Source organism: Capra hircus, chromosome 18, assembly GCF_001704415.2.
Source record: "Capra hircus breed San Clemente chromosome 18, ASM170441v1, whole genome shotgun sequence".
Classification (NCBI taxonomy): Eukaryota; Metazoa; Chordata; class Mammalia; order Artiodactyla; family Bovidae; genus Capra; species Capra hircus.
The window spans coordinates 61,798,953-61,823,639 of NC_030825.1; the positions used below are offsets into that span (position 1 = coordinate 61,798,953).

At 40.3% G+C, this 24,687-nt stretch overlaps 1 protein-coding gene across 1 annotated transcript in view; it reads left to right on the plus strand.

Annotated features, from left to right (window-relative positions):
• Positions 1-20,601, plus strand: part of LOC102187258 (zinc finger protein 28) — a 39,719-nt gene extending 19,118 nt beyond the window's left edge. Inside the window, 4 exon segments of the mRNA XM_018063215.1 lie at positions 2,710-2,905; positions 3,189-3,367; positions 12,928-13,054; positions 18,992-20,601. Coding sequence (XP_017918704.1) covers positions 2,710-2,905; positions 3,189-3,367; positions 12,928-13,054; positions 18,992-20,601 — 2,112 coding nt within the window.

Consider the following 24,687-nt stretch of genomic DNA (forward strand, 5'->3'; position numbering starts at 1 on the left):
GGGTCGTTAAGAGTCGGACATGACTGAGCGACTTCACTTTCACTTTTCACTTTCATGCATTGGAGAAGGAAATGGCAACTCACTCCAGTATTCTTGCCTGGAGAATCCCAGGGACAGGAGAGCCTGGCAGGCTGCCGTTCTGTGGGGTCGCACAGAATCGGACACGACTGAAGCGACTTAGCAGCAGCAGGAGCAGCAGCTTCTTAAAATCAGTGTCCTAGTTTTTCCTGGTCTCATGGATATGAATAAACCCCACCTAATGCAATAGGTAGGGTTTCATCTTACCCATCTTTTCCCTGAGACTATCATGGTGACAAATGAAAGGCAGATAATGGAACAATAACATCAACAGATTCCAAACTTCAGGTTGTAGGTCATTAATGGACCCTTTTCAGGAGACCTCAGATAATTGAATAAACAATGTACCATCTGCAGATAATTAAATCTTTCCACAGATGTCTGATCCTTTGACAGGTATCAACTCATGAATTTTAAGAAATTTTAACTTTTAATTCTCTGTAGAATTTAACATCTGAGATTGGTTATTTCAAACCTAATAGACTGAGTTTCCTCCCACTGTAAGTTTTCTTATTTTTAAGTCCATTGAGAGGATTGTTTGAAGATTTATCTCCCCATTACATTTGTCATGTTTCTGTCTAGTGTGAATTCCTTGTGAAGTATCCTGAGTAATTGCTGCAAAGTCTTAACATTCTTGTATGGTTTCTATATTATATTAATTCTTTCAAGACCACAAAGGCATATATATTTTTATAAAGTTGATCACATTCAGTACATTTGTCAAGTTTCTCCCTAGAAAGAAGTGTGTTATGTTCTACCAGGCTTAAAATTTGGATCAGCTTTCTCATGCATTTGTGTGGTTTTCCTCAAAAGTCTTTCTTCTGATATCAAGTGAGGTGACTGCCCTGGTTATGGGCCTTGCCACCTGTATTAATTAGTTTAGTATGGTGTCTCTCCAGTGGAACATCTTTTTAATTTTAGTTGAAACATATTGCTGTACAATTTTTGTTTCAGGTGTAATGTTTAATGTTTAATTTTTGCAAACATTATGAAATGACCTACCACAGTAAGTCTAGTAGCCATCTGTGCCCAAACAAAATTCTTACCATATTATTGACCCTATTATTCATGCTGTATATTATACATGCTCCTGACTGACTTACTGTGTAACTGTCAATGTGCCCGTTTTAAACTCCTTCACATAATTCACTCCTCTACCTCACTCTGGAAATCACATATTTTTCTGTGTCTGTTTTCACTGTATTTTGCAATTTTTTCTCTTTTAGATTCTATAGAGAAGTAAAACCATGTGGTATTTGTCTTTGACTCTTTTTTCACTTAGCTTAGTACCTTCCATGTTGTTGCAAATGGAAATATTTCTTTATTTTAGGGAATTCCGTGGCAGTCCAGTGGCTGATACTCAGTGCTTGCACTGCCAGGGCCTGGGTTCAATCCCTGGTCAGGGAACTAAGATGCCCCAGGCTGCACAGTGCAGCCAAAAAAAAAAAAAAAAAGACTTTATGCCTGAGTGATAGTCCATTCTATACACACACCACATTTTCACTATCCATTCATTCATCCTTGATGCTCAACCCGGTCTTCACATTAGATCAAAGAAGCACTTTGTAAATACATGTTTGTGCCCTGACCAGTCCTTTTCAAATAAATGGGGTGAGACCCAAGGTTAATTATATTTAAGGTTCCCCAGGTGATTCCAATCTGAATCCTTCCTTGAACTTCAGGACTCTGAGTCCTCCTATTCCTGAGGGCTGAGATCTGGGCTGAGTGGGAGCGTTCTGCTCTAAGTAGAGATGGACCAGGGCCTGGTCTGTGACCTGAAGGGGATTGTTGCATTTTCTGAGGTGCCCACTGCTGCTGTGTATGTGAGGGCCTCACCAGGAAGGGAGTAAGATCTGATGGAAAGTGTGGGAAAATGCTGTGTTGTTCTCTGTGTAGTTTACTGTCCCGAGTCCCAAAAATTTCAAAGACAAAAACAAATAGTTATGGAGTTGTAAGGCAAAATACTATTTTTAGTAGTATTTTAGCCGTTTATCTTATTTGGGAATGATCTAGATATTTATAAACTACATATAATTTGTCAAACATGTAAGGTTTCCTGTTGACAACGAGTTGGGGAAAGATATTTAAAAAGTTTACCTGGAAAAAAAAAAAAAGTTTACCTGGAACCTTTTATCTCATACACAGTTAATTGGACATGTAAGCAAACTGCTGGAAAAAACAACTTTTTACTGTAACCGTTTTCAACGTGTTAGGATACATCTTAGTTTCAGTATAACTGGCCCAGGCAACTGGCCCAGCTTTAACCTTGAAACTGTGACAGTGGGCCTTCCCTGGTGGCTCAGTGGTAAAGAATCCGCCGGCCACTGCGGGAGACATGGGTTCATCCCTGGTCGGGGAAGATCCCACGTGCCTTGGGACAACGAAGTCCGTGGGCCACAACTACTGCCCGTGCTCTGGAGCCAAGGAGCTGCAACTACTGAAGCCTGTGTGCCCCAGAGCATGTGCTCTTGGCAAGAGACGCCACGGCAATGAGAAGCCCACACACGACTAGAGTAGTCCTCTGCTTACTGCAGTTAGAGAAGTGCCCAGGCAGCAAGGAGCACCCAGCACCGCACCCCCCCCCCCCAAAGTGGGACAATACATGTCAAAAAAGCAATTTCAAATGAATAGGATCAGCCTCCCACTCCCCGCCCCCCGCTCTGCGCCTGCCCTGCCTCCCAGCACTCCCTGCGGGCTCCGGGGGTCTCTCCAGGCACCTCGCGCTCCGCCAAGGCCCCGCCCCCGGAAGCCCCTCTCTGGCCCCTCAGGCGCCGTTCTTTACGGAACCGGAAGCGGAGTCCGAGGAGAGACGGTCACCCGGCTGAGAGTAAGTTGCTTGTCGGTAGTGTAACTCTGCGGCGGTGGCGGCGGGGGTCCCCCTTCCAACTCCATCCTCACGACGTGGGGGTTGGCACGGGCATAAAATCCCAGCACCCGCCTCTCCGCCCCCAGTCAATCCAGTCGTAGCTGTTACGGACTGGGTATATTTTTCTCTGGGTTGAAATCTCAGAGGCCGGTCGGTCCCTGCCTTTGGCCTCAGTAGACACCGCCTTTTGCACATTTTCCTGCTTAAAACCCTTTCCTACCTCTGCCCCTCGCTTCATGTAAAGCCCTCGTTTCGCGAGGTGGATTCGCGCCCCTCAGCCTCGCCTTCTCGGCCCCCGGAGGCCGCGTCCTTTCCCCGGTCCCGGGATTCGGGAGAGCCCGCCCCGCTCCTGAGACCCCGGCCCCCCTGGCCTCGCGTCTCCTCAGGCCGCTCTTCCGCCCCGCGGGCCTTCCCTCCCTGTCAGTCCGTCCCCTCACCCCGTGTAGGGGCTGGTGACCCCGGCCAACGTTCTTCAGCCCCCAATTCTTCCCTCTGTTGGAAAACGGTCTCTTCCCGTAGGCGGCCCTCTTACTGCGTCTCCTTTGCCATAAATAAGTGGGCGATGGGATCGGCAGCCGCAGATAAAAGAAACCTGAGAGGAAAACTGATGAGGTGCAAAGAATAACGGAAAACGGATGGAGACAGAGGATGGCTGAGGGGCTTGTAAAGAGATCGTAAGATGAAATAGATTTAGCCTTGAAAATGGCAGGTGAATAAAATTGAGAAATTTATAAAGCCGGATTTCCAGGAATTGGGCAGCAACATGGGGAGAGGGGGGCCTCGATCACTGGTAGTAAGGGGAGCAGCAGCGGTGAGGCACTTCACAGAGATTCTGCGAGAGGATAAAAGGTGGAGCCGTGGACTGCAGAACATCGTGGTCCTGGGAGAGGAACAGATGACAGCGTGTGACTAGCAGAGCAGAAAGGAAGCCTAGCCACTTGGGGTGCCTGAGAGTGGGGAGGAAGGGACTGTAAGAGGCAGAGAAGGTTTGTAACCGGAGGGCAGAGGGAGTTGAGCTGGGGGAAGAAAGAGGCAGAAATGTAAAGATATGAAGGGGAAAGGGCAACAAGAGGAGAAACGAGTTGCAAAGTGTGGCGGGAGAGCAGAGAGAAATAGACCAGCAGAGGCAGCAGCAGAATAGAAAATATTAAAAAGGAGATAGAAACGGGGTCGTGGGGGGTGGGGTGGGGCGGGCAGGGAGGAAATGGAGATAGACAATTAAATGGAAACGCATAATAGTGCAGGTAAAAAAAAAAATTGTGCAGGTAGAGGGGAAACGGTCCAGATGGGAGAGGTAAGTTAATTGAATTTGGACCAAGTTATGATGCACTGTTTTCTGGCTTTTAAATCTAATAAATTTAAATTTTGTTTGCTTAAATTATACAAATGAAGATTCATATTGCAAAGCTGGAAAGTTTGTACATTTGGTAATTGTATGATGACAAGATAACGTCCCTATTGAGCCAAGGAACTTGACTCAAGACAGGTGTGGGTCACTCCTTTCCATTTCCTGGCATGGGATGGAGGGGGCACTAGTGGGACAAGAAAGGACTGGTTCTGTCACCACATAGTACCTCTTTAAAGAAACATTAAAAGTGCTTTTTTCCATAATAGATTTACTTTTTTCTCTGTTTCCTTTACATTTCTTTTGTTGTTAACTTTATATATATACTACTGCATTAAATGAATAATTCCCTGCAAATAATTACTAACTTGTGAAGTTTGGGGTAATATGTATTCTACTCATGTGGTTCTTTTCTAAATATGATATATCCTTAATTTTTTAAAAGCATTGACAGCAAGATTATTTCCTTTTATTGATTCAGATATTCTTAACACCAAAGTGCTTTCCCTGCTTTATCTTAATATATTGGAAAAATTCTTTCATAACTAGTAAATACATTTAGATTCTTTTGATGAGTACTTGGTAGAAATGTCTTTTATATTAATGGTCAAAACCTGGTTTAACCTGGTTTAGTCTAATTTTTTTTTTTTTTTTTTTACATAGCATTCACATTTTATTTGGTATTATAAATAACCTCGAGATGATTTACAGCATATAGGAAGGTGTGTGTAGGTTATATGCAAATACTATGCCAGTTTATATAAGGGATTTGAATCCCTTATTTTTTTTGCCTCTTTTATTCCTCTGTTCACGATGAAGTTTGCTCAGAGCTTATTTCTAAGCTAAACCCTTACAATGTTTTCTGCACCAGCAGCTGTGCTGCTGCGACTGTTTAAATTATTTTACTTTGATTTTTCTGGAAAAGAAGAATTACCTGTTTGGTGTCTGTGTGATCAGACCTTGAAAGAGAAGTTTCCTTTGATCAGGTACCTGATAGATGGTGTTTTAAATGGAACAGGTGATAAGGACAAACTGCCCACTGACTTTGCGGGATCTCATTTGGGAAACACTGCTATTCTGTTCACTCCACCAAGACTTTTTCAAAAAATGTCTCCCTTCTGGGCCTCAGGGAGCCTGCTTATAACATGCAGATGAGAGACTAGACCAGAAACTCAGTCAGAGCAACCCTGACCCTGAGATTATTGGCCAAACTGGGTGTTTCTCTGCGTGGCAGTTCTTTTTGGAGAGAGTATCTAGTTTTTGTAGAATTGTATATGGGTCCCTGTCTTCCCAGAATGAAAAACAAAAATGCTGGCTTGGAGACAGGAACACAGGCTCTGAGGAGAAGTGACCATAGTAGAAATATTTCTCAGCATTAAATGTAAATTTGTGGATTTCTTTGTTTTAACTTTTAGTTTTGTATAGGGGTCTAGCTGATTGACAATGCTGTGATAGTTTCAGGTGACCTGTGAGGGGACTCAGGCATCCATATACCTGTATCCATTCTCTCCTAAACTCCCCTCCCATCCAGGCTACCGCATAACATTGAGTTCCATGTGCTATACAGTAGGTCCTTGTTGGTTATCCATTTAAAATACAGCAGTGTATACATGTCCATCCCAAACTCCCTATTTATCCCTTGCCTCCCACCCCCTACCACAATCGTTCTCTAAGTCTGTGAGTCTCTTTCTGTTTTGTAAGTTCATTTGTATAATTTCTTTTTAGGCTCCACATCTAAGGGATGTCATAAGATATTTCTCCTTATCTTACTTAACTTCACTTCATATGGCGATTTCTGGATCCATCCGTGTTGCTGCAAATGGCTTTTTTTTTTTTTTTTCATTTTGTTTAATGGCTGAGTAGTATTTCATTATATATAAAAGTACTGCATTTTCTTTATCCATTCCTCTGTTAATGGAGATTTGGGTTGCTCCCATGGTTTGGCTTCCATGAAGGCAGTGGTTTCAGGCACAGAAAATTATTTTCCTCCAATGTTAGAAGTACAGCCTGAGCTGAGCACACAGGGATCCTTGGGTGCAGGAGGATGGGTGCTTTGTGCTCTACAAGTGACTTGTGTTGGGTCTTTGGGGAGGTGTCAAGAATCATTGTGTATGGACACTGCTTTGAGAAAGATCTCCATTACTTCTTGCAAGTAGTAAATCCTTCCTGCTCCAGGGGAAAAGAGAGAGAGAGAAAGGAATCTTTCTACAGTTTTTAGAGTAATATAAGAAAAGTTTCAGAGGTCATTTTGTTGTTTACCTTTAGTACTCTTCAGTATTTTGTGTCACAAATTTTCAGTTGCACTGTGAAAGCTACAACAGGGGGATTGGGGGTGTTTCTTTGGGAGATGTTTGGGTCTCGCTGGGGCTTGTGCATTGCTGAAAACATCTTTTATATGTAGTTTTCAAAGATGACAATCTTTGGGCTGAGGTTACAGTGAATGAAAACATGGTGTTTTGCATCCAGTGGATCCTTGGGTGTCTTCATAAGTACTTTTCTCTCTGGCATGATTTATTAGAGTTTGGGAGTTTGTGTGTGTGTGTGTGGTTTTTTATGGCAGAATAAGTGGATCATTATGGGTTTTATAGAGACTGTGTTGGACCCCATGAGAGTTTATAAGTTCATCTGAGTTGAAAAGGGAAGGAAATAATGAGTACTAAGCTTCAAATGGCAGAAAGTTTTCATTAGAGAGGTTTTGCTAGGCATGCTTCTGTGGACAGAACTTGAGAGCGGCCATTAAGTTCTTCCATGTAGGGAGAGATTGTTCCAGGAATCAAGAGGACTGGCAACACCAAGTGAACGGTAGTACAGGGGGACATCCTTGATAAGGTGTAGCTGCTACTTTCTTGCTGCCAAGCCATTGCTAGTTTCTCTCCTGTCCTCTCCCACCCTGTCCCAAAACATGCATGCACACACACATACACACACACACAGAATAGGGAACTCCGTGTACTCTTAGTGGAAATGTAAATGGTATGGCTATTACAGAAAATGACTTAGAGATTCCCCTGTCTAGCTATCCAGAGGAAATTAAATCACTATATTTAGGTCAATATTTGCAGCGTGTGCATCTAATGTTGACTGTGGTTAATCATACTGTGTTTCTATATACTTGGTATTTGCTGAGAGAGTAACACTTCAATATTCTCGCCACACAGAAGGAAAATGCTAGTTGTGAGTTGACAGAAGTGTAAATTACTTCATCAGATAATCACACTGGGTGCCTTATATGTACATACTTGTTCTTCATCTGTTAATCTCAGTCAAGCTGGAAAATAGAATGTGAGGGGTGGGCCGGACTTGCCTCCTCTGGGTGCCGGTCAACTCAGGCTTGCCTTAGATCAATGAAGACTTCTGGGTATGCATGTTTTGTACCCCCTGACCAGATATTCCTTTTTATATTGTCAGTGTGGGGTCCAACCTCAGTAGTGTTTAAGGGGCCCTGGTGCATCTAGCATTGAGCATCAGGACTCTCGATCCTCCCAGTCCTGAGGGCTGAGATCTGGGCTCAGAGGAGGGGCTCTGTTCTGAGTGGGGCTGGACCAGGGCCTGCTCTGTGACCTGAAGGGGATCGTGGGGTCAGCGGAGGTACCCCTGCTGCTGTGTACATGAGGCCTCACCAGGAGGGGAGTGTGATCCGAGGGCAAGTGTGGGAAAGTCCCATGTTGGTCTCTGGTCTCTCCTGTGACAATGGGCAGCCAAAGACACTTTTCCACCTGATGAGATCTTTGTGTATGTGTGTGGTTGGGGCACAGAGAGAGAAGATATGGATTCTAACAGCAGTTTTGCAACTTTCAAGGTTGACTTCAAAAGACTTACTTTGCCCAAGGAAGAGCATAGAAGAGGAAGAGGAAAGAACTGAAGTCAGCCATGGCTCTTTCTCAGGTAAAGTCATATCCTTGGTGGATTCTCAGTCTGTCCTCCCGGAAATGCTCTTCTCTGGACTCACTAATCGTGTGAGACTCTGGAGTATCCTGTCTGACTCCTATATACGCACACTCACCCAGGACCTTCCCTCAGGGCCTGTCATCTCCACTTAGATCCCGTCTCCCCATGACCCGGTGATCTGGTCCTTGTGAGGAAGCTCCCCTGGGCATCATCCTGGGCAGGATTTCTCACCCACGGGTTGGAGATGGGGTCTCAGTGCTCTTGGGCAGCAGGGATTGCTTAGGGCCCATCTGGATGTACTATCTGATCTCTGTCAACCAGGATAAAGAAGTTGAACATTAGTATGCATGGTATCTGATAAAATCTGGAAAACTGACCAATGAGGGGTAATTCATTCTTTTTCTAAGACATTTGAAGCTAAATGAATGAGTCATTGACTTCAAGTCGTCTTTTTTTTTTTTAGCCATTTTATATTGGAGTAGAGCTGATTAACAGGGTTTTGATAGTTTTAGGTGGAAGGAAAAGGGACTCAACCATATATACACATGTATCCATTCTCCCCCAAACTCCCCTCCCATCCAGACTCATATAATACTGGGCAGAGTTCCATGTGCTATATGAGGACCTTGTTGTTTATTTATTTTAAATACAGCAGTGTGTGCATGTCCATCCCAAACTCCCTGACTATCCCTTCCCCATTCTTCCCCCTTGGGAACCATATGTTTGTTCTCTATTGACTTCAAATCTTAATAGTTGCAAATGGAAGGGAAAGTTCAGAGAAAGACATCAGTGATATAAAGAGATTGATTCCTTTTTTTTTTTTTTGACTGTGCCACATGTTGGCTTGTACTATCTTAGTTCCCCAACCAGGGTTTGAACCTAAATCCATGACAGTGAAAGCACAAGTCATAACCACTGGACTGCCAGGGAATATTTTATTCCATTTTTGAATTTGACCTATGAAATCAATCAAAATCTCTGACAACTGGACATTCTTTAAATCACTTTGTCACCTCTATTCCTCAGAGGTTGTCTCTGCACTTGGTGGATTGTATCTTGTGATATAGAAGATTTTACCTTTGTTACAAGTAAGGTTCCATCTTCATTCTTTTGCTGGGTTGTATATAGTTGCTCTGTATCATTTATTATCAAGACTGTCCTTTGCCTTTGTGCAGTCTTTGCACCTTTGTCTGTACATTGTATATCATATTCACTGAATTATTTCTGGTACTCTAATCTGTTCCACTGGACATGGAACAACAGACTGGTTCCAAATAGGAAAAGGAGTATGTCAAGGCTGTATATTGTCACCTTGCTTATTTAACTTATATGCAGAGTACATCATGAGAAACGCGGGGCTGAAAGAAGCACAAGCTGGAATCAAGATTGCCGGAAGAACTATCAATAACCTCAGATATGCAGATGACACCACCCTTATGGCAGAAAGTGAAGAGGAACTAAAAAGCCTCTTGATGAAAGTGAAAGTGGAGAGTGAAAAAGTTGGCTTAAAGCTTAACATTCAGAAAATGAAGATCATGGCATCTGGTCCTATCACTTCATGGGAAATAGATGGGAAACAGTGGAAACAGTGTCAGACTTTATTTTTCTGGGCTCCATAATCACTGCAGATGGTGACTGCAGCCATGAAATTAAAAGATGCTTACTCCTTGGAAGAAGAGTTATGACCAACCTAGATAGCATATTGAAAAGCAGAGACATTACTTTGCCAACAAAGGTCCATCTAGTCAAGGCTATGGTTATTCCAGTGGTCATGTATGGGTGTGAGAGTTGGACTGTGAAGAAAGCTGAGTGCTGAAGAATTGATGCTTTTGAACTGTGGTCCTGGGGTCCAGCCCCGGTGGATCCAGGGAATTTGAAGTGGGGACAGAGTCAGTGATTAAAGAGAGATTAATTAGAGATTTAAAGAGAGATTAGAGAAGAATAATGTAGTGAAAAAAATAGAGGAGAGGAGGCTGTATTCTTTGCTTTACACAAAAAGCTAATAAAGTCTATGGTTTTTCCAGTGGTCATATATGGATGTGAGAGTTGGACTATGAAGAACGCTGAGTGCCGAAGAATTGATGCTTTTGAACTGTGGTGTTAGAGAAAACTCTTGATAGTCCCTTGGGCTGCAAGGAGATCCAACCAGTCTATCCTAAAGGAGATCAGTCCTGGGTGTTCATTGGAAGGACTGATGCTGAAGCTGAAACTCTAGTACTTTGGTCACCTCATGTGAAGAGTTGACTCATTGAAAAAGACCCTGATGCTGGGAGGGATTGGGGGCAGGAGGAGAAGGGGACGACAGAGGATGAGATGGCTGGATGGCATCACCGACTCGATGGACATGAGTTTGGGTGGACTCCGGGAGTTGGTGATGGACAGGGAGGCCTGATGTGCTACGATTCATGGGTCGCAAAGAGTCGGACACTACTGAGTAACTGAACTGAACTGAATCTGTTCCAGTGGGTTATGTATCTGGGCTTATGCCATTACAACATCATCTTGATTACTTTGTAATATGTTTTAAATTTTGAAAATGACACCCTCCATCTTCTGTTTCAAGAATATTTTGGCTGTTTGGGGGTCCCTTGAGGTTCCGTGTGAATTGTAATTTTTTTTTTAACGGCAAAAATTGCCTTTGAAATTTTGACAGGGATTCCATTAGAATTTAACACTGTCAGTAATAAAGTCATTTTAAGAATATTAAATCTTCCAATTCATGAGTACAGAGTGTCTTTTTATTTACTTATGTCCTCAGATTTCTCTTAGTAAACTTTAGTAATTTTCAGTGAGCAAATCTTTTACTTCCTTGGGCAGTTTTTTTCCTCTCCTGTCTCTCATGCTTTCAGTTCAGTTCAGTTCTGTGGCTCAGTCATGTCGGACTCTTTGTGACCCCATGGACTGCAGCACACCAGGCTTCCCTGTCCATCACCAACTCCCAGAGCTTGCTCAAACTCATGTCCATCCAGTTGGTGATGCCATCCAACCATCTCATCCTCTGTCATCCCCTGTACAGTCCACTGTAACTTCAGAGGGAATGCATTCAGTTTCCTTTTGATCATGAGATTTGGTGAAATAGTCTTTTTTCTTAATTACAATGTATTTTTTTTCATTTTCTTTATAGTTGTGATATTTAATTCTTTAAGTAGTTTTTAACTTTGCTTTGTGATCATTTTTTTCTTCATCTCTTAATGTATAATAGTAACAGCTTTTCTAAGTTTGACTCAGTGTTTTATGAGTGGAATGCAGATATAAACTCTGCATTTGTTAATACATATCTTTGTCAATGTTAGGGTTTTCATTGTCTTTATATATAGGTGTTCCATAGAGATTGCAGTCAAGGGATCCTGTTTTTTTTTCATGTTACTACCATTTGGTACAATTGATGCTATTTCATTCTTCCAAAAATCCTGAAATTTAAATGAGTGAAAACAATGATGAAAAAAATCATGCACTAATATGTCCAGAGACACCTTCTGTCATTTCAGTTATTTCTACATTTACATGTGTGTCCATGAGTTCATAAATCTAGAAGTCCATGGTTTTCATAAAAAACATCATGATTTTATAACTGTGTACTGTATTATAGTTGAAAGTATAAATATACTCCGTGACCCTGCATTTTTTCTACACTTTCTTGTTCATGGTTCAAATAGTAGTAAGATTACTAACATGTTATGTGTATGTGTTTGTGTGCCCATATCTGTAATGATCTTTATTGCCTTCTGTGTTGTTCACTTTGAACTTATTTCAGGTAGTCTCAGGGAACCCTCTGTCAGTGTGCTTCTAATGCTGTTGTTTTTTTTTAGCCTTAATGCTCTTCGGAGAAGGCAATGGCACCCCACTCCAGTACTCTTGCCTGGAAAATCCCATGGACGGAGGAGCCTGGAAGGCTGCAGTCCATGGAGTCGCTGAGGGTTGCACACAACTGAGTGACTTCACTTTCACTTTTCACTTTAATTCATTGGAGAAGGAAATGGCAACCCACTCCAGTGTTCTTGCCTGGAGAATCCCAGGGACTGGGGAGCCTGGTGGGCTGCCGTCTATGGGGTCGCACAGAGTCGGACACGACTAAAGTGAATTAGCAGTAGCAGCTCTTCCATTACTTCAGTTTTTGCTTCTTTAAGACTGCATTCTCTTTAATTAAGGTTCTTGCTGTATCATTTCTTAGCTTCTTAAACTAAATTGAGTTTCTCCAAATGTCTCTGATACTTGTCTCTGTAGAACAGCATGTGTCTTTCTCTACTGCACTATGATGTTGATTAAAAAATTTCATAGCTGTAAAGCATTTAGAATATTGGATAGCATCTTTAAAGGATTTGAACACTTTTGGTCATTGCTGTTGTTCTTATGATCATAATTTAAGATTTTGACCTTTTTTTATGGTACTGTTGACTTTGTCATTTCTGATGCCACCACTCATAGTGTAGCTCATCTAGATTTGAATAGCAGTCAGTGCGTAAAACATAGTCTAACACTTCTGGACGAACAACACATTGTTGAATCTTCCTTACATGTATTTCATGTATTGTCCACAAAAATGAAAAATCCATGTTGATTACAGGTTATCATAATCTCTGTGTAAAAGCAAAAGGAATTAAAATTAAGAGACCCATAATTTCCTTCAAATAGCTTTCCATGGATCTGTCAGAAAACATACTTAAACTTGATCCTTTCCCTTCTCTTCTCCTATTGTGTGAAAATAAGAATTCTCCTCATGGCCCCTTGGTGAAATGTGTTTTCATTTCAGGCACAGTTGACCTTCAAGGATGTGGCCATAGAGTTCACTCAGGAGGAGTGGGAATGCCTGGACCCTGCTCAGAGGGCCTTGTACAGGGACGTGATGGTGGAGACCCTCAGGAACCTAGTCTCCTTGGGTGAGGATCACTTCCCTTTGAAGTTGGGATCTGCCCTGGGGTATCTCTGCATTTCCCACTGTGTGCCTCTTGGGAGCCCCGGTTTTACTTGACTGATCTGAAATCCCTGTTGATTCAGACATGAAGAGCTTTAGGACGCAGCCTCAGGAGTTTAAATCTACCTTTTCCTCTGACGATCTGCCCACTTCATGATACATCAGGAGTTGTTCCAGAGCTTTTGTAGTTGTAAAGCTCAATGGAAGACTTTTAACATACCCATTTTCCTGTTTCCTACCCATGTGCTTTTGATTCAGGAGTTTTAGGAAAAGAGCTATGTTTCTTCACATTATTCTGTTACCTCTATATTCAGAAGGAGGTAAACAGCAGGTGAATTTTGAAAATATTTTTCTATTCCTCTCTGTATTCCCATCAATCCTCAGTTGAGCAAGGGACTAGGATTCTGGCAAAGCCACAGCAAGTCATGTGTCTTTCCTCTTAGGTGGAGGTATTTCTGTTTCTTACCTGAATATTTTACCCATTTTGTAACAAGACAAAGAGCCCTGGTCAATGGAGAGTGAGGTGAATGCCTTTGGCAGTGTATCAAAGGGTGAACACAGTTCAGATCTCAGAAGGGTCCAGGGGAGCCTCACTATTAATAGTGTTTACAGACTTTCCCCTTGTCAGAGAATTCTATAGGAAGTACAAACATTTACTTACTATGTGAGCTCAGAGGAAATTTTTCTTTTCTGTAACCTATCCCTCTTGTCTTTCCACATGTAAAATGTATTCTTTTACCTCTAGTGGTGCCACATCCCCACCAGGGACAAAGGCAGAGCTTCTGTCATGATCTGCAGTGCTCTGCCATCTGACTCCTGTGAACTCCTGTTGCTTGCCTTAGAGGAGCATGAGGTGGACTTTTAAAGGGACATCTTAGTCCCTCATCTCTCCTCAACTTCACTCCATTGGGAGTCCAGTGCCAGTCCATAGAGATAAGAGCTGATACCTGCAGACAACAGTCCCTGAACCCTTGCTCATTCCATCTCCATTTGATGTTTTTAGAAGACTTCATCAGAAGGGGGAAAGCACTGGCTGCTCTCTGATTGCATTTGGCACCCCAGAATCTGCATGCAGCTGTCTCTCATCCTGTCTGCTTGTTTGGATCCCTCTTCTATTCCTTCTCTTCTGCCTTGGCCACACTCTTCAGGCTTGTGTAACAGGGTGATACATTCTGTTTCCTGTAATTATTTTGCAGGAAAACTAAAGACAGTAGACACAGTCATGCTCTCTTTGATCCCCAGTCCTAATGAGCGTTTGTGTATCTTTTGGGCTCTTAGTTTGGTGTTGGTGGCAGGAGCATATTGTTCCGTCTGAAGATCCTGTGATGTATGACACACATGTCTCATATATTTTTCACTCCTGTAGTGTTCTATGTAGTCTGGGAATGTATTCTCTTCCTCATATCATACTCTTGTAACTTTGTGTGTGATTTTGCCTCTGAAATTTGTTTGTGAAATACATAGTCCTACGCTGTGAAATTATATTCAGATTCTGCTGTGATAATCCACCCACAGTTAATCAATACTTTCTGGTGGACTCTCTGTTACTGGGTAACAGATAAATTTGATGGAAAATACTATCCCTCGTGCATTGTAATATTTTTGTGCTATATAGAAATTCACCACCCTGTAGTAAAGTGGTCTGCATATTCTATGATACAAAATAGGAAATATCACCAGAACCTGACTGAAATCTTTCTGGGTGTTTTTCTGGTTTTGAGCAATGTCACAAAAGCCTGTCTCAGTGGCATTGTGACAGTGATGTTCACATGTGCTGTGACCATCCCCTTTCATTCTCAGTAAATGGTATAGGAATTTTTTATCAGGACAACATTGTCCAAGTTCACATGCTTATATTTTGAGGCTACTATGTAAACTGTTGTTAATACCATCTGTTATTCACCTGTGCGCCATTGTTCTTTGTACATCAATAACTAATTTTGAAACATATAAATCAGAGAACTTATAAAGTGGAGTGATACTTTCGATCTGAACTGTAATTTGTTTTTTGTTTAATAGACTGTCTGGTCCCCATTGAGTGGTCCTCACCGCCTGTGGAACGTCATTGGACCACATACACTAGAGTTTATTTCTCATGTCTCTGTGTTATGTACTACTGGTCTCTCTCTCTTTATGCTCATACCACACTGCTTGGATTAGTTTAGGTTTCTAAGAATTTTGAAATAATTGTGAAACTTCCAACTTTCTTCTTTTCAATCTTGGTTTTGCTATTGAGTGTTTTTTGAGATTGCATTTGACTCTTAGGATGTATCTGTTTCTTCAAGACACACCGTTGGGATTTTATTGGGGATTGGGTTGACTCTTGATCACTTCAGGGTAGTATTTACACCGTGATCATATTTACTTCTAATCCATTGAACTTGGGATGTCTGCATTAATTTGACTTTTCAGATGTTTTTCAGCTGTGTTTTCAGTTCATAGTGCATATATCTTTCCGTTCTTCTGTATGGTTTTGCTGAACACTTTATTTTTTTGATGGTATCGTAAATGGAATTTTCTGAATTTAATTCTTGATTTTTTTTATTGTTAATGTAGGGAAATAGTATTGATTTTTGTATATTGTCATTTTCTGAGTTCATTATTTTTATCAGTTTTTTTTTTCCAGAACCTTCAGAGCTTTTTATTTATTTTATTTTTGCCACAACATGCACCATGTGGGATTCTAGATTCCCCACCAGGGATCGATCCTGGCAGTGGAAGCCTGGAGTCCTAACCATATCTGGACTGCCAGGGAATTCTCCAGGGTTTCTTATATTTCATTTGTCAACAGAGATGTTTTTCTTGTTTTTTCTATTGGGATTGTTTTATGTGTTTTTGCTATGTTTGTGTTCTTGCTAGAAGTTCTAGTAATTTCTTTTTTTAGCAATAGTGCAAGTATCCTTGTCTAGTTCCTGATGTTAGGGGAAAAGTTTTAAGTCATTACACATTGAATATGATGTTAACTATGGGCTATTAATACATGTCCTTTGTTGTGTTGAGGTCATTTTTTCTATTTCTCTTTTACTGAATGTTTCTGTCATATTTTTAGCATTTTCACCTGAGGGAACCTCTGGGAATGGGGAGGCTTGTGCCAGTTCATTCTCAATGCAGTGTAAGGAGGAGGAGGGGAGTCAAAGGCCAGGAAATTGTCATGAACTTTCCTACATTTTTCGGTTTAGTGTTTTCTGGACAGGCATCTGTTTGAGTGCTGCTGCCTCTTTACCAGTTGGGTGAATTTTCCCAAATTGTTTTCTGCCTTTTTTTTTTTTTCTCCTGCTTTGTTTTAACTTGGTTCCCTCATGGGTAATGAATGCCTGTGGTTTACTGGCCTGCTGACATAACTCATGATTTTTTCTTTGAGAGTTTGTGTTAAGAATTCAATATGATTTCCAGTTTTTAGAGAGGCCAGCTAAAAAAACAGTTATGTTTAATAATGAGAGCTAGCATAAAAATTTTGTATGCAAGAGAATATTAGGTAATTAATATTTTAGTTACTTTTTTTGTTTATAACTTACTTAACTGTTTTGATTATATCCTGGAATATATTATATCCTGAATATCTCTTCAGGCTTTGTCAAGCACTTTCTGTTTGTTTCCTCATATAAACTCTGCTTACCCAACTAGGAGACCTTCATTCTGAAATCATGATCTCCCTCCTTTACAATACTGTTGATCCTATTATTTGCTCTGCATTTGTGTATACAGATTAGACTCCTTGTGATGGTCTTCTCCTGGTTTTCTCTTCTGCTTTTTGCTGAGTACATTATTGCACAGTCTCCTGGATTACTGTGTATGTTTATATTGAGCATATATGTGGAAATACAGTCACTAAATTACTCAGTTGGATACATTGCATAGCAAATAGTGTAATAGATTGAGAGTTAATTTCTTTCTACAGTGTTTAAATCTCATTTGGTTCTTTCCCATACTCATAGTATAATTCCCCTAGTTAAAAATGGTATAGAACTATTGTATTGCTAAACCAATTCTTCTTTTAAGGTCAGTATTTTAGTTGCCCTTGTACAGTGGTATTCACAGTCGAAAGCTATGTAGGTATAGGTATTCTATGCTCCACCCAAGCCATTTCTCAGTTCTGATCTTTCTTTACATGATACCATGATGTGGATGAAAGATTCTTATTTTTCTAGTATATTTAAATTATTATCCTAAACTTAATTTCCGCAGCACTCTTTCACCATCCCTCCACCTTCCACTTTACTTACACTGTAAAAACAACACCTCTGTGTATTGAACAGCTTTCTCCTGACACAACCTAAATCACTGTGTGCAGCTATGATAACTCAGAAACCAGTTTCAAAAGGGGTGGCTGAATCCCCTTGGTAGTTACACTGCTCACTTCTTGTGTTTTCCTTGACGTTTTCTTTCTTAACTCCTGATATTTGTCATAGTATTTTGTAATCTAGACTGCTTGGGTGGGCAGTCATGTTTAAGTATATGTTGTCTCAGACTGTAGATCAAAATTCATATTGTGGTTCTCACTTTATGTTCTGGGTCAGTTGGGGTCATGTACATAAATCTGTGATTCCACTTTCCTTACTTGAAAAATTGTGATTATTTTCCTCAAGACTTTCAAAAGAAATTGGTAATGTTAGATGGCATGAAATGTCCTTTGTTTTTTGGCACACCATGCTGCCTATGGGATCTTAAGTTTCCCAACCAGGAATGGAACCTGGACCCAGGGCAGTGAAAGTGCTGAGTTTTAACCACTGAACTGCCAGGGAATTCTCAGAAATAGTGCTTTTTTTTCTTTTGAGAAAGATCTTTATTTGCTTTAAAATTTTTACAGCAGTACATTTTTACAACAGTAAAAATTATATATTATACATTGTGTGTGTGCAGGCTCAGTCATTAAGTCATGTCCAACTCTTTTGTGACCCCTTGGACTGTAGCCCACCAGTCTCCTCTGCTCATGAAATTTTCCAGGCAAGAATACTGGAGTGGGTTGCTGTTTCCTACTCCAGAAATAGTGCATTTTTATACTAACAAATCAAAAGTAGCTTTTGGATAAAAAGATAATATTCAGGTATGTTTATTATATCCATTTTGTTTATTATATATTGTATTCCTTTTTCTTGCAATTTGTTCTCAACCATATTGTCTATGACCATAGTTAAATAAATAAATTCGCAATATGTATTTTGGAGGCAATGACCTGGATATTTTAGGGCACTGCACAGGTAGGGAGTTGCTCTGTGTAATAGCTGTTGATGTAAATGGAGACTATTTCATTTATTAATATTTAAATTTTATTTATAGAAGGTGGTCTTTTAGAATTTTTATGCTGCTTCATGGGTACATAGTTCTACAGGAGGTATTTCAAAGAACATTTTGTTTTTTAAAAAACTTTTATCATATTTGCTATTTTTTCTCTGTTATATTTGTTTCCGAATTTGAAACTGCCACTCATTGCGATTATTCATTAAATAAGTTCATTTTGGATTATTTATTGTTGTAATATATTTTGTCAGATTTTTTAGCATTCATTTCTATTTACCAAGTATGTATAATATATGTATAGTATAATAATATTATTTTCTCCTCAGTTATGAGGCACCAGTAAGTATATTTACTGCTAATTGGTATGCGCTTTGGTGTCATGGTTGAAATATACACTTTTGATAGTCAACAGAAGTTTTTACAATGAGTGTTTTTATGTAGGTTGTTTGAAAATTGCATGCCGTAAAATTAAGTGGAATTACCTCAGATCACTTTACTAAAGAATCATTCATTTTGTGTTTGCAAAGGTTTTAATATCATGACTGGGAATTTTCATAACTCCTTTTCATGTCAGTACTAGTTTGGTGTAATATGTATTTAACATGAAGTATTTACTTATGAATTATAATGAATAGGATTACTTATGGTTCTTTATATCTTATAGATATCTCTCATATGCATGTGATCAAGAAATTACAACTAAATGCAAACATTTATGGAGGAGAAGGATTCCAAATAGTTATACTGGGAAGACACAAAAGGAATAAAATTGAAGATTTTTACCTCAGGAAAATCCAGGAAAATGTATGTAACTTTGAGTTTCAGCCAAGAGATGAGGAAATAAATTACAAAGGAAAGCCTGTATCCCATGGCAAAAATCTCCCCTGTAAGAGACAGCGACATGGTAGAAGCATTACAGGAATTCACCCTATTGAAAACAGACTTCCATTAAGCTTTGGGAATGAACTGAAGCTTTATAAAAGTGAAGAGAAAATTGATGAATTTGATGAAGCTCACAGGAGTATCAACATTAATGCCTCATTTTTACCACTTCAAGGAATTTCTTCTACTATCCAGTCTAACCTTGGTAATCCATGTGTGAATGATTTTATGCATCCTTCAGTACTGACACAAGACCCGAGGGCACACAAGGACAGCCCTTACAATTGTAATCAGAGTGGTCAAACCTTTCATCAGTGCTTAAACCTCACTCAACATCAGTTGATCCATACAGAAGAGAAAATATTTAATTGTGATATATGTTGCAAAGTCTTTAGTCAACATTCAGACCTTGTTATTCATAGAACAATTCATACTTCAGAGAATGAGTGTGACAAAACCCTTAACTATGGATTATACCTCACCGGACATCAGATAATCCATACAAAAGAGAACTTATATAAATGTGATATATGTGAAAAAGTGTTTACTCAAAGTTCATACCTTACAGTTCATCAGAGAATACATACTGGAGAGAAACCATACAAATGTAATGAATGTGGCAAGGTGTTTAGTCAGAATTCATACCTTGCAAAACATCGCAGAATTCATACTGGAGAGAAACCTTATAAATGTAATGAGTGTGGCAAAGCTTTCAGTCAAAAAGGAAACCTTGCAAGTCATCAGAGAATTCATACCGGAGAGAAACCTTATAAATGTAACGAATGTGGTAAGATGTTCAGTATTAGATCAACCCTTGTCAGTCATCAGATCATTCATACTGGAGAGAAACATTACAAATGTAATGAGTGTGGCAAAACTTTTTATTTTGGCTCACACCTTATACAACATCAAATCATCCATTCAGGAGATAAGCCATATAAATGTGACATCTGTGGGAAAGTGTTTGGTCAAAATTCATACCTTGCAGTTCATCGGAGAATTCATACTGGGGAAAAACCTTACAAATGTAAAGACTGTGGCAAAATCTTTAATCACAGCTCAAACCTCAAGAGACATCAGATAATCCATACAGGACAGAAATTATGTAAATGTGATATATGTGGTAGAGTCTTCAGTTTTAATTCATACCTTGAAATTCACCGGAGAACTCATACTGGAGAGAAACCTTTCAAATGTAACGAGTGTGGCAAGGTCTTCAATCGGAATTCAAATCTTGCAATTCATCAGAGAATTCATACTGGAGAGAAACCTTACAAATGTAATGAGTGTGGCAGCTGCTTTAGTCGAAAGGTGTACCTGGCAAAGCATCAGAGTGTTCATACGAAAGGGAAACCTTACAAAAGTAAAGACTGTTGAAAAGCCTTTACTTAAATCTCAGCTGTCACTACATTTGTTGTTGTTCAGTTGCTAAGTCATGTCTGACTCCTTGCAAATCCATGGGCTGCAGCACACCAGGCTTCCCTGTCCTTCACTGTCTTCTGGGGTTTGCACAAGCTCATGTCCATTGAGTCAGGGATGCTGTCTAACTATCTCATCCTCTGTTTCCCTCTTCTGCTTTTACCTTCAGTCTTTCCCAGCATCACGGCTTTTCTAATCAGTCAGCTCTTCGCATCAGGTAGCCAGAGTACTGGAGCTTCAGCTTCAACATCAGTCCTTCCAATGAATATTCAGGGGTGATTTCACCTACTCGAACTGGACAGAAGCTCTAGGCATGTATTGAGCTAGAGGCTCAATGAATTTTGAGACAAAATTCAAACCTTAAGGTAAACCGATGTGTCATGTTGGAGAGAAACCTGACAAATACAATGACTGATAAATTTGTCAGTGTATTGTTAAGCCTACCTTACTGTCAGATAACCCACATTGATGACAAACTTTAAGGAAGTGTTTTTAGCAAGTGTTGCCATCTTAGGCTTCATTGAAAATATTCTGGAGAGAAATCAGGTATGTTTAGTCTGACCAGCCCTTTAGACAAAGAATTCATTCACCAAAGATTTCTTTCTGGAGATATTACCTCACAAATGCTAGGAATGGGCAAAACCTTTACTTGGGCCTCACATTCTACCAGTCATCAAATAATCTGTGCTGGACAGAACATTACATATGTAATGAATGGGGCCAGGTTCCAAATTAATGCTCACTCATCACTCAATATTGGAATATATATCCTGGGGAGAAACCACACAAATATAATATGTGTGGCAAGGATTTTACCCAAAGATCATAAGATGGGAGAGTTACTGGAATTATCCCTTACAAATGTAACAAGTGTGGCAAAATCTTTACCTTGAGTTCAAGTATGAGGCAACAGGGGAGAGTCCATTTAAGAGAAACCCTACTGAGTTACTAGCGGAGGTTTTATCCAGGCTGCACAATTCACCAGACTTCTCAATACATACCTTTGAAAGAAACCACACAAACTAGTCCGTGTGCTAAGGCTTGTACCTGAAGATAAAATCACTGAAATAGATTTAATCTGGAGAACAGTGTTTCACATATAATGTTATAAAAGTTTTCATCAGGTATCTCCAACCTTGGTGTAATGGTTCAATTCATACAGGTCAGAAACTAAAGAGATTTACTAAATGTGGAAAGGATTTGATGAAACAGTGCTTCCTGAGGTTTCATCACAAAACGCCTCATATTGGGGATGATCCTTACAAATGTAACGAAGTAGGTAAAGTTTCTGCACAATTCTTAAATTAGCCTGTGTGTCAGCCAATCCATAAAAGGAATAAGTAAGTCTGCAGTTCTCTTAAGATTAATGGGAGATCATTATGTTCTTCAGAATCATTACAAGTCACAATAAGTTAAAACTTTTGGAATGATTTGTATATGACATGAAAACATGTATAAATTGGCAATTGTCTTCACTCTGTAAATGTTCTATTAATTGTATTTTCTTGAAGAGGCCACATTACAATTTATGCCATTCAACCTGAAGTTTGAAGTCTGTTGACCTTAATCTTTGCTACAGGTCTTTGATGATGGTCTCTGGGAAGGAGTCAGTCAGGAGTCAATGAAGGAGCTGACTTCATTAGATTTGGTTGATTCACATCCACATTCCCTGGTAAAACAAGGACACTGAATTAACCAAATTCAGTAGTGTATTAATCAGCGTCAGGGAGGGGCAGAGAATAGTGTAAAATTGCTGTTGCCCATTGTGCTTGTTATGTTCAGAATCCATGGATAGATCACAGTGAGTTACAGAACATAATCCTCTGCTAGGTGACTGTGAGCAGAGCAGTAAGGACATTACGGGATTGGACTATTCATGAGAGGAGAGGGACAGGTTACTAGGGACGGATTAAGTGGTAGGAACAGTGCCCAGAAAATGTTGGTTACTTTCTCCATTGCACGGGAATAGGTGGTGTTTACATCTGTGTGATGTTTTTTTTTTGCTGTACCATGTGTCATATGTGATCTTAGTTAACCAAGGATCAAACCTGTGCCCACTACAGTGGAAGCACAGAGTCTTAACCCCTGGACTGCCAGGGAAGTCCCTGCCTCTGTGTTTAATGAGACACGAGTCTTAATCTTGGGAATTGTAGGGAAAGCAGTTAGGATGAGAGGAAAATTTAATTACTGGGATGAGCCTTCATGGAGGGCAAGCTTACAGTTTGAACTTCCAGTTGGTCTCAAAGGAGCACTCAGGCTTTTTTTTCCCTTTAATTAGTTTGTTCCGAAAGGCTGAAAAAGTTCTTCCTGAACATTAAAAAGTGTCAATAGGCAAACATCAAAAATGAAATCAAGGGAAATTCCCTGGCAGTCCAGTGGTTAGGACTCTTCTCGCACTGCCAAGCTGACAGGTTCAATCCATGGTTAGGAAACTAAGAGGCCATAAGCCGAAAAAAAATTTTTTAATGGGATTAGACTTCATAAAACTTCACTGGAGCAGACCCCTCTCAACTGCCAACTAGTGTGCCTCACAAGTATCCTATATTAGTCTATTCCTTCCTTGCCTGTCACTTTGCTCAGTTCCTTCTGCGCTGAGACACAAAGAACCTGAGCCTCAGTAAGTCCAGGCTCCAGCCACTGAACCCCCCACCAGGTGGGAGACACTAAGCCTGCTGCCCAACCAGCGTGTAGAACCCAGAGCAGTTGAAGCCAGAAGGTTAATAATGCTGACTCCCGCTTACCTCAGCCCCAGCCAATCAAAGAAGTGTGCGCTAGCTGACCACACCCATTTTGAGCCATTGCTATAAAACTCCTCCCTACTTCCTCTTATTTGAAAGACACAGCATTGAAGGCATTAGCCCACTGTGGCCCCTTTGCTTGGCAAAGCAATAAAGCTAAACTTCTCTACTTTGCGTGGGGGGGTGGGGGCCGGGGGAGGGGAAGCAAAACACCGATTTGCTTACTCCTGAACCTCCTGACTTAATTGGCTTGGAAAATTACACTTTTTGTCTTGCTAATAATTTATTACATTTGTTTTCCACAGCACACGTTCAATATGATTCTGGAAAATACTTGTAAGATACTATTTAAATAAACTGGGGATATTTTTACTCTGCTGCTGCTGCTGCTAAGTCGCGTCAGTCGTGTCCGACTCTGTGCGACCCCCTAGACTGCAGCCCACCAGGCTCCGCCGTCTCTGGGATTCTCCAGGCAAGAACACTGGAGTAGGTTGCCATTTCCTTCTCCAATGCAGGAAAGTGAAGTCACTCAGTCGTGTCCGACTCTTTGCGACCCCATGGACTGTAGCCTACCAGGCTCCTCCGTCCATGGGATTTCCCAGGCAAGAGTACTGGGGTGGGGTGCCATTTTTACTCTAGTTTTAATTAATTTTTTGGAAATGTTAACTAGATAATATAATGAAACAATTTACTCGATTTTCCAAATGCTGTTAAATTTCAGTTTCAAATTAGGCTATTACCTGACATGTTTTGTTGTTTACTTTTATGCTGTAATAAAAAATACTTTCAATCATTTCTTTAGCAGAATTTTTTTCCTGACAGATGTGTGTGTTCTGTTTTATAGCAGGGGGTTACTGGGTTGTTTTGGGACTCAGGATGCAACGATGCTCAAAAGGCAATGACGGGTACAAAGTAGATGCAGTATAAACATAAAAACAATTAGTTTGGAGCTTTAATTCAGTGAAAGAACTGAGATGGCAAAAGGGTGACAGGAAATCTTTTTTGTGGGACACCGAATATCCTCCACATAGAATTTGTTCACAACCAAGAATAATGTATTTATCTTTGCTAAGTAATCTTGATTTTTATTTATGTTATCATTTTTGGTGAGCTGCATAGCTTGCAGGATCTTAGCTTCTTGACCAGGGATTGAACCTGGACCCCACAAGCAAAAGCAATGAGTGCTAACCCTGGACCACCAGGGAATTCCTTGATTTATGTTATCTTTAATATGAAATCTTTATGTTACATTTCTATTGCTAATATTTTATGATGGACTTTTGAATCTTCATGGGGGATTTGAATCTTCATGGGGGATTTA